Raw genomic sequence first — 11567 nt, forward strand, 5'->3', positions numbered from 1 at the left:
TTCTGGTTATCAGTGAAATAAATATACTATATATTTTTTATTGTGTTATGTTAGTCACCATAGAGCACATCATTAGTTTTTGATGTAGTGTTCCATGATTCATTACTTGCATGTATTTTTTAAATCATTTTTTAAATCATTTGATCTTGAAATCATTCATATTAGGTGGTTCCCCAGAACAGAGCTCTACAGACTAAATTCCATATGTGCTCTAATACCTATGTAGTTAGAAATCAGAGCACCTGGAAAATTCCACAACCACAATATTAAGTTTCATATATAGTTGACATTTGAACATGGTTGGGGTTAAAGTCACCAACACCCTGAGCAGCCAAAAATCTGCATATAATCTTTGACTCCCCCAAAACTTAACTACTACATTGTTAGGACCTGACTTAACCTAAATTACCTCATTAAAGGCCCTATCTCCATTTGTTTCCCAGACACAAAACAAACTGAGGGCTTCAGAGGGGAGGGGAGTGGGGGATCGGGATAGGATGGTGATGGGTATTAAGGAGGGCACGTATTGCATGGTGCACTGGGTGTTATACGCACTTTACATCAAAAACTGGGGATCTACTGTATGGTGACTAACATAACATAATAAAAAATTTTTATAAAAAAATTAAAAAGAAAAAAATAAATAAAAAGAAAAAAATGATAATAAAAAGAACAATTTTAAAAAGGCCGTATCTCCAAATACAGTCACATTGGGGTTTAGGACTTCGATAGATTGATTTGGGGGACTACAATTCCGTCCACAACACCAAAAATACAGGATATTTTTGAAACTTCAAACAACTAACACATAGGTGCTTTTCTGTTTTATAAAACAATCTACAACCTAAAACAAGAATCAGCTCTTCCTCTTGAAATCTCAAAAAACTTATTACAGTTGACCCTTGAACAACATGGTTTTGAACTACACAGTTCTAATTATATGTGATTTCTTTTTCCATACAGTATGAAAAAAGTACTATAATGTGTTTTCTTTTCCTTAAGATATTCTTAATAACACTTCCTTTTCTCTAGCTAATGTTATTGTAAGACTACGGTATATAATATATATAACATACAAAATACGTATCAATTGTTTATGTTCTCAGTAATGCTTCTGGTCAACGGTAGGCTGAGTAGTTAAGTTTTGAGGAGTCAAAAATTATACGCTAATTTTTTTTTACTGTGGGGTGTTGGTACCCCAACCCCCCAAGTTGTTCAACATTCACCAAAAATGCACCCAAGCACATCATATTCAAACTGCCAAGAACCAAAGAAAAAAGAAAACCTAAATGCATTGAGTTTAAAAAGAAAAAAGGATACTTTTTAAAGACCAAGAATAAGACTAATATCTGAGTTAACTAGAAGCAAATGGAATAATTTCAAGGTGCTGAAAAAAATAGCATCCAGCTGAGAATCCTACCCCAGATGAAACTATCCATGAAGATGAAATGAAGGCATATTCAAACATGCAAAATCTAAGAGAATTTTTTCATTTGTAGGCTGAACTAGAGATAATACTAATCAGTTCTTTACTCAGAAAGAAAATTACTTCTTATGGAATCTCAGGGATACAGAGAGGCATGTATTTCAATGGAAAAATTAAGATGTGAATAACTATAGAGATATTAACTGGTAGAAACTGATAATAATGTCTTTTATAGAAAACTGATGTAAATCAAGAGTGGGTTGAATGGAATTAAAGTGATCTAAGACCCTCCGATTATCGAAGATGGAGAAACAAACACTCATTTGTATCAGACTCTGATACATCAAGAATGCATGTAGTCAGCCAAGGAATAGCATAAGAATGTGTGATGACCACATGATTCTGAGGTTATCCACCATCACATGACTCAAGACTTTTTTCTCGTACTTGAAAGTCACACCATCTGACTATTGAATAAATATCAAGCATACACTATGTCCAAATAGTGGGTGACTTGTATCAGTTTAATAAAACAATATGCACACGTGGAACTTTCATTTTCATGAGGGAAGATAATAAATAATACATTTAAAAATCAATTAATTTTCCCTTCCCCTATGTTCATCTGTTTTGTTTCTTAAATTCCACACGTGAGTGAAATCATATGGCATTTGTCTTTCTCCGACTGACTTATCTCCATCCACTTCATTACAAATGGCAAGATTTCATTCTTTTTGATGGCTGAGTAATATTCCTCTCTGTGTGTGTGTGTGTGTGTGTGTGTGTGTGTGTGTGTGTGTGCCACATTTTCTTTATCCATTCATCAATCGATGGACATTTGGGCTCTCTGCATAGTTTGGCTGTTGTCGATAATGCTGCTATGAACATCAGCATGGATGTGTCCCTTTGATTCAGTATTTTTGTGTTCTTTGGGTGAATACCTAGTAGTGCAATTTCTGGGTAGTAGGTTGTATATGTAAATATGACTGCCATCTGTATGTCTTCTTTGGAAAAATGTTTATTCATGTTTTCTGCCCGTTTCTTAACTGAATTATTTTGTGTGTGTGTTGAGTTTGATAAGTTATTTATAGATGTTGGATACTAACCCTTTATCAGATATGTCATCTGCAAATATCTCCTCCCATTCCATAGATTGCCTTTAGTTTTGTTCACTGTTTCCTTCACTGTGCAGAAGTTTTTATTTTTTTAATTTAAATTCAACTACCCAACATATAGCACATCATTAGTTTCAGACGTAGAGTTCAATAATTCATCAGTTGCGTATAACACCCAGTGCTCATCATATCATGTGCCTTCCTTAATGCCCATCACCCAGTTACCCCATCCTCTACCCACATCCCCTCCAGCAGCCCTCAGTTTGTTTCCTGTAATTAAGACTCTCTCATGGTTTTCTCTCTGACAACTTCCCATTCAGTTTTCCCTTCCTTTCCCTACATTTCTCTGCCCTGTTTCTTTTGTTCCACATATGAGTGAGACCATATGGTAATTGTCTTTCTCTGATTGACTCTTTTCACTCAGCATAACACCCTCCAGTTCCATCCACATCGATGTAAATGGTAAGTATTCATCCTTTCTGAGGGCTGAGTAATATTCCATTGTGTATATATACCACATCTTCTTTATTCATTTATCTGTCAATGGATTTCTTGGCTCTTTCCATAGTTTGGCTATTGTGAACATTGCTTCTATAAACTTTGGGATGCAGGTGCCCCTTCAGATCACTACATTTGTATCTTTGGGGTAAATACCTAGTAGTGCAATTGCTGGGTTGTAGGGTAGCTCTATTTTTAACTTCTTGAGGAACCTCTGTACTGTTTCCCAGAGTGGCTGTACCAGCTTGCATTTGCAACAACAGTGTAAGAGGGTTCCCCTTTCTCCACATCCTCGCCAACATTTGTTGTTTCCTGACTTGTTAATTTTAGCCATACTGATTGGTATGATGTGGTATCTCATTGTGGTTTTGATTTATACTTCCCTGATGCCAAGTGATGTGGAGCATTTTTTCATGTGTCTATTGGCCATTTGTATGTCTTCTTTGGAGAAGTGTCTGTTCATGTCTTCTGCCCATTTCTTGACTGGATTGTTTGCTTTTTGGGTGTTGAGTTTGATAAGTTCTTTATAGATCTTTGACGCTAGCCCTTTATCTGATATGTCATTTGCAAATATCTTCTCCCATTTCATAGGTTGCCTTTTCGTTTTGTTGACTGTTTCCTTTGCTCTCAGAAGCTTCTTTTGATGAATTCCCAATAGTTTATTTTTGCTTGTGTTTCCTTTGCCCTTGGAGACATGTCTAGAAAGAAGTTGCTGCAGCCAAGGTCAAGGAGGTTGCTGCCTGTGTCCTCCTCTAGGATTTGGTGGATTGCCATCTCACATTTAGGTCTTTCATCCCTTTTGAGTTTATCGTTGTGTGTGGTGTTTTTATCTTGATGAAGTCCCAATACTTCAGTTTTGGTTTTGTTTCCCTCGCCTTCTGCAAAACGTCTAGTAAGAAATTACCGCAGCCAATGTCAAAAAGGTTGCTCCCTGTGCTCTCTAGGACTTCCATGGTTTCCTTTCTCATGTTTAGGTCTTTCATCCGTTTTGAATTTGAGTCAAATCCTTAAAAACTTTTAACTATAGAGAACAAGAGAACAAACTGATGGTTACCAGAGGGGAGGTGGGGGGGAGCAAAATGGTGATGGGTATTGAGGAGGGCACTTGTTGCGATGAGCACTGAGTGTTGTATGTAAGTGGTGAATCACTTAATTCTACTCTGAAACCAATATTATCCTATATGTTAACTGACTACAATTTAAATAAAAACTTGAAATGATAACAAATTTAAAATAATCTATTTAAATGTATTATTGGCTGGAAGGTGGTAAGTGTGATGAATAACACAAAAGGTTAGCTCAGAGTAAAGGGAATCTAAGTTTCCTGCTGGGGTAGTGATGGTAACAAATTCAGTATTAAATAAGTTAAGGTAAATCGCAGAGAAAATGAGCTTCAAGCCAAGGCAGAAAGGTGTGGCGTTCCCCAAGCACATAGTGGAATGTGAGTGATCTCAGACAGAGACAACATTACTGCAAAAACCATAAAGGGACTTCAGGTTCCTAGTTTTGCAGATAAGGATCTTGGAAGTCACCAATCTGTCATAATAAGTAAAAAGTTAAAGATACTGAAAAATCAATAACTCTGCTTGGATCCATAAGAGAGAGGAGGACACAGGGCAAACCACTGCCCCCAAGATTGGAGAGATGGACAGGTGAAAGCAGAGAGTCACAGTTTGCTCACAAGAGGAAACTGCCATGAGAACTGTGCCTTGATAGGAAAACCTGAACTGAACAATAGAGTGAGATTTACCTCCAGGAGCTCGACCAGGTCCTCAAGGTAAGTGTAAGAGAAAAATCCCCTTGTGCTTCCATCAGGGTGAAGAGGAAGTGTTCTGAAGTCCATCAGAGGCTCCGTACTTCTTAACAAAGTCTGCCCTCAGGAGAAACTAGTTAACCACACAATTCCCTGCTGGGTACTCTCAGAGCCTGATGAATCTGGGGGAAGAGAAATGGCCAACTTCAGCCTCCTCTAGCGCTCCACCTGGAGGAAGGAAATAACCCACTCCAGTCCACTCTCGTCATCCTGTCCCAACTTACAAGGGAGAAAAAACACTGAGAAACACTTTGGAAGTTCACAGTCTAGAGGCATGGCTCCACCAAAAGCCTGAGACCTAATCAGAGAACTAGAAAATGCTCCTCTCCCTCCACACCTTGCCTCCAGCTTGCTAAAGTTCTGATTATAGCAGCCCCTGTTGCCTGGAACATCATGTCTGGCTATCAAGAAAAAATTACAAGGCAGATACAGGAAGGTAAAACCATGATCTGAAGAGACAGAACTAGCATCAGAATCAGACATGGTAGAAATGTGGGAATTATCAGACCAGGAATTTAAATCAACTATGATTAAAATGCTGGAGATCAAAAAACACTGTAACCAAAATGAAGAATGCCTTTGATGGGCTCATCAGTACACTGGCCACGGCTGAGGAGAGAATCAATGAGCCTGAGGATATGGCAATAGAAACTTCAAAAACTGAAAAGGAATGAGAGCAAAGACAAAAAAAGAAGAAAGAAGAAAGAAAGAAAAAAAGAAAGAAAGGAAGGAAGGAAGGAAGGAAGGAAGGAAGAAAGAAAGAAAGAAAGAAAGAAAGAAAGAAAGAAAGAAAGAAAGAAAGAAAGAAAGAGGGACAAATATCCAAGTAAGGTCTGTGGGGCAACAACTGCAAAAGGAGTAACATATACATGATGGAAATATCAGAAGAGGAAAGAAAGAAATAGAAGACATACTTGAGGGGTGTCTGGGTGGCTCAGTCAGTTGAGTGACTCTTGATTTTGGCTCAGGTCATGACATCAGGGCCATGAGATCGAGCCCTATATCAGGCTCCAGTGGGGAGTCTGCTTGAGATTCTCTCCCTCTTCCTCCCCCCACTACTCACTCTCTCTCTCTCTCAAATAAATAAATAAATAAATCTTTTTTAAAAAATAAATATTTGAAATAATGACTATTTTCCCCAAATTAAACTTAGGCACCAAACCACAGATCCAGAGAGCTCAGAGAACACCAAGTAAAATAAATGCCAGCAAAAACTATACCTAGGCATGTAATTTTCAAAGTACAGAAAATAAAAAATAAAGAAAAATCTTGAAAGAAGGCAGAGGCAAAAACGCCTCATCTACAGAGGAACAAAGATAAGAATTACATCTGACTTCTCAGAAACCATGTGCCTTGTGAAAATCAATAGCCTTCTGCCAGGAACCAATATTACAAAACAGGAGATTTCAGTGAGTAGAGGCCTTAAGTGACAGAACATTTCCCTCTTCTATTGGGGCTTATTCACCTTTTCTTTACAAAACAGGGGGAACTACTTCAAGACTTTCGGGGTGAACAAACAAACAGAAAATGCACCTGCATGTGAACTCCTGTCACTGCCCTGTAGGAAGAATCAGTTGGGAACATGTCTTACTAATAAAAACAAAACAAAAATCTATTTTAAGATGCACTGCATTACGCCTGTAAAGTCTAAAGGAAAGGAATATGGCGCCATAAGAGTAAAATACAGAAGGGCTCTAATTGACCCTGTCTCCAATCACTCCCTTAGGGTGCGTCTCCTAGTGCCAGTAATACTTAAATGGTATATGAAAAGCAAGTAGTTAATCCCTGTGAATGTGGTAGGAAGAGAATTCTAGGCAGAATACATTAGGAGATCAAAACAGCAATAACTTGAGCTAGAGGAAGACAGTTGGCTTGAATAGATTTGCATATTCTTGGAGAGGGACCATAGAGAAATTCAAGAAATTTATAATTATCACTTGCTTCCTGCTGTTCTCCTCCCAATCCCCATTCAATAGAATGTGCATCATAAATGTTTAAGAAGCCATTAAAATGACAGAAAAGACTTCAGCTCTCGTACTAGACAATGACTATATCAATAGGTGACAGATTTGAGACGTTATGTAAGGAAGATGCAGAATACAGTCATTTTAAGACAAAGTCTGACTGGGAAGAAACTGTTGATCTTTCTAGATAAAAATACATTTCCCTTTGGCACACCTAAGCCCAAGTTTCAGCAATTCCTAGTAGGGCGGTGTTGGGAAATTTCACAAAACTGACAATTAACAAAACGAATTGTTCGTAATCTTTGACCTAGCTATATCTTACATTTGGAAATCTGTGCTCCAGGTAGATAAACACAGACACAAATGTTGGGACATCATTTGTAGGGGGAATAAAAGGACACAAACCATATCACTAGCAGAGGCATCCGTTCTTTCTATAAAATGTTGTGCTACAAAAAAAATATAAAATGTAGTTTAATATGGACATATTTAATATTTAGTTTTCAAGCTTCATCATTTGCATTGTGTTGTTTTGAATTTAGCATTTTTTATCATTTCAATGTTCTTAATAAGGAGAAAACGCACCACCTTGTATAAAAATTAGGGACTCTGGGGGTGGGTGGGAGAAAATACTGATCTTTAGAGGGAAAAACTAAGAGATTGAAGCATAGAGTTTCTAAGAATCTCTCCATCTTACCTAGTTTTTGACAAAGATTTCATTCACCAGTATTTCAAAGTGTTTCATGAAATCAGAGAATGTTAGAATAGAGACATAGCCTTACCAGAAGGCATTGAGTCCATTTGCCCAAATTTATTTACTTACAGATATATTCATTCATTCATTCATTCAGTTTTGATACAGATTACAGCTTTTCAAAAGTAAATTTTAATTACAAAACTAAATATTTGTTGTAAAACAAGTCCGGCAACTGACATGAGCATGAAACACCCACCCCTTGCTGCTTCCAAAGTCGCCCTACTGAGGTAACCAATATTAACACTTTGGCCAGGAACTGCACACTTCTCTCCATGATCACGTACATATGCACATACCAATATATTTTACACGTTAGATAAGTTTTACCTCCACTTTTTTTACTTTTTTTTTTTTTTTTTTTTTTTTTTTTTTTTTACAAAGTGTTGGAGGAGCTCATCAAGAAGACCTGAGCTCTGGTTGGTCTGTGAGCTGGAGCCTGGCAACCGGAGGCTTCTCTTCCCTCTCCTATCCTTGGAATGTGCATTCTCTGCTCCTAAGAGCTGTCTCGTGCACATAGCCTTGAGACAGTGATGTGTTCTTGGGACTCTCTGTATGTGATTGAGCCCCAGTAAGGCCTCTATACAAACTCTGAAGATCGGGCAGGTGGTAACAGAGATACATTCTTAACCGCAGCACTCAGGACAACCTCTTATGTAAGTCCCCTTGCCCGTTAAACCTGCCACCTACCATTCTTTTTTTTTTTTTTTTATGTTAGTCATCATACAGTACATCCCTGGTTTCTGATGTAAAGTTCGATGATTCATTAGTTGCGTGTAACACCCAGTGCACCAAGCAATACGTGCCCTCCTTACTACCCATCACCGGTCTATCCCATTCCCCCACCCCCCTCCCCTCTGAAGCCCTCAGTTTGTTTCTCAGAGTCCATAGTCTCTCATGCTTCATTCCGCCTTCTGATTACCCCCCCATCCTTTATCCCACCTACCATTCTGAAGGGGCCTGCATCTTTCTTTGGTCTCTCTCTGCCCTTTGTGATGGGGGCCACTTACTGATTTCACTAGAAGCTCCCGAGTAAGTTGCAAACCAACACAAACTGTGATCAGTTCTACAGATTAAATTTTGACTTAATTTTTTTTCCATCTATCATTGATTGTATCAGGGAGTTTCCTCCAAACTAAAGCATGAATATCTAATTTCTTTTTATAATTAACTGTGCAACCCTTCAAAGAAAGAATGCATGTTTCTCCTAATGATACAAATTAAAGTAGTTTCCTTTTATCCCCCCTACAAATGATGCTGTAGGATTTGTGTCTGGTATTTATATTTCTGTAGCACAGATTTCCAAATGTAAGATAGCTAGGTCAAAGATTATGTGAATTTTAATAGGAATCATCAAAATTACTTTCTGGAAATATAGCTATTCTACACTTAGCTATCATGGTTATGTGTAAAATTGCTGTCTAGATCCAGTGGTAACCTTACCAGCATTGCACATAATCATTTTAATGTTTGCCAATCTGATAAATGAAAAGAAGCATTGCATTGTCATTTTGATTTCATGTACTTGAAAAGTTGTGAAGTTGAGCCATTTTTTATGTATTTGTATTTTTGGCCATTTGCATGTCCAGTTGTGCCAATTGCTCAGCCATCCATCCATTGGTCCATTCCTCTAGTGTGTCATATATATGTACATATATGTTCAGCACTTTCCTACCAGGACCTTAACTCATTGTGAGTCACCCGTTTTGCAAGTGTTCTCTCACTTTCTATTGTTCAACTTTTAACAAGGTCTATGAAACCTTTATTAATGAACTCTTTCTTTCCTTTATACCATCTTTCCCTTATAATATTTGCTTTTCTAGTCTGGAATAAATGTTATCCCACATATGAGAATATATAAATGTTCTGGATCTTCTTCTGGCATATATTACATGTATACCTTTAATATTTCTGTAAATTATTTTGTATTCCCCATCATTTAGCAATAAAGAAGACTAAAGAAAAAAAATATATAGACTGTCTACAAGTAACCTGGTAACTCCCCAGGAATTAAAGAGAACTTCTCATTCTCAGCCCAGTGTTCTTTTTACCACACATTATGAACCAACATCTATGGTACAACACAACAGAATTCTATCTTACCAAAACCATTAGAGAATTTTTCCTTTCAAATTTCCTCCTGAATGCATTTTTCACCTCCTTGTTCCTCAGGCTATAGATGAGGGGATTCAACATGGGGATTACCACAGTATAAAATAGAGAAATCACTTTATTGATATCCAGGGAGGAAGTTGAGCCAGGACGAACATAGATAAAGAAAAGAGTCCCATACAGGATGGAGACAACTGCCAGATGAGAAGAGCAAGTGGAGAAAGCTTTCTGCCTCCCATCAGCAGTCTGGATCTTCAAGATGGCAGCCAGGATGCAAACATAGGAGACCATGATGATCAGGCCACTGAGTATTCCTATAGATCCAGCCAAAAAGAAAAATACAAACTGAGTCATAGAAGTGTCTGCACATGCAAGAGAAAGCAGTGGTGAAATATCACAGAAAAAATGATTGATGATATTTGGACCACAGAAGGGTAAACTAAAAGTCAGTGTCATATAGGTCATGCTGCTTATAAAAGCCATGGCATAAGGCCCCATAACCAGTTGCACACAGACCCTTTGAGACATAATGAGTGTGTACAGCAAGGGCTTAGAGATAGCTATATACCGATCATATGCCATGGAAGCCAGGAGGAAACATTCAGATACCACAAAGAAACCAGAGAACCACATCTGTGTGGCACAACCCGTGAAAGAGATGCTTTTTTTCTCTGCGAAGATATCACACAGCATCTTGGGGGCAATGGAAGAAGAGGAACAAATATCTACAAAAGACAAGTGGCTGAGAAAAAAGTACATAGGGGTGTGGAGTCTTGGATCGGTCCATATGAGAATGATCATCCCCGTGTTACCCCCGAGGGTGACAAGATAGACAGAGAGAAGCATGACAAAGAGGAAAATTTGTTGATGGAGATGATCTGTGAGGCCCAAGAAAAGAAATTCAGTCACTTCTGTCTGATTCTTATCTTCCATTGGTCAGTTGTAACCTATGTAAGAAATTAAAAAATATGTTTTATTTTTAAAATATCAGTAGGCATATACAAAACAGCCTCTTAAACTTATTAAAAGTGTTTTTTTAATCTGTAAAGGAGGCAGTTATGGAAACAGTGTTGGACTGGTCAACAGTATTCCCAAGGACTGGCATTTGTGATCCCCGTGTAAACTTGAGCAATTCATACTTGATTTGGATTCAGTACTCTTGGCCATCAAAAGGGCAGTCTAACTATAAAATCTAAAACTCCCTCGGGGTCTAAAATTGTATTTGAAATTAAATTCAGTCTCTGTATTTCATCTTTGTCACATGATAGAATAGTAATGCCTACCTAGGAACACAGGAACTGGTGACACTGTGAGAAATGATGAAAAATTCAGATCCTGATAAATGACAGTGGGATGGGGTAAACAGAACAGCGATGAAGACCTTTCGGTTCCTGTTTTGTTGGAGTGGATAGTACCAGTCAGATGTTATGAAGACAACATCCATATCTGTGTATATTAACCTCTTCCCCTTATAAAAGGCTTACAAAGAGAAATGTAAACAAATGTCGGCCTGGTCATTCAGAATGGGGAGGATTCTACCGTAACACATAATAATCCCATTTTTGTTTATAAAGGACTGCCCTGCAAATGAGAGATTGGATATATTTATTTTTTGACCATCATGAACACAGAAATGGCACAAAGAGATAAGAACAGAGAATTCAAGTTGGGGGTTAAATGAAGTGAAGAAAATTTCACCAACCATATAATTCAAATGAAAAAATATAATGGCTTGGGAGGCATTAAAATGCCCTTCCTTCGAGATTAATTAATCTATTGAATATTGAATAACAACTTTCCATGGAAATCATATAGAAAAATAAGTGTCCACTGGAAGCTCAACTGACTTCATCCTGAGTGGTAATTTCTATCAGTAATTCCTATG

General features: G+C 37.8%; 1 protein-coding gene across 1 annotated transcript; it reads right to left on the reverse strand.

The window, feature by feature from the left end:
- Positions 1-9596: 9596 nt before the first annotated feature.
- LOC103666102 (olfactory receptor 5G3-like) lies at positions 9597-11066 on the reverse strand. The gene has a single exon (XM_008694127.2). It carries the CDS (start codon positions 10613-10615, stop codon positions 9665-9667), a length of 951 nt encoding a protein of 316 aa, XP_008692349.1. The 5' UTR covers positions 10616-11066; the 3' UTR covers positions 9597-9664.
- Positions 11067-11567: the final 501 nt, after the last annotated feature.

This window comes from Ursus maritimus, unplaced genomic scaffold (genome assembly GCF_017311325.1).
Source record: "Ursus maritimus isolate PB19 unplaced genomic scaffold, ASM1731132v1 scaffold_23, whole genome shotgun sequence".
NCBI classification, from domain to species: domain Eukaryota; kingdom Metazoa; phylum Chordata; class Mammalia; order Carnivora; family Ursidae; genus Ursus; species Ursus maritimus.

What these genes read in the sequence shown, in the direction of transcription:
- LOC103666102 (XM_008694127.2), bottom strand. Translation starts at nt 10,615, where the DNA reads ATGGAAGATAAGAATCAGACAGAAGTGACTGAATTTCTTTTCTTGGGC.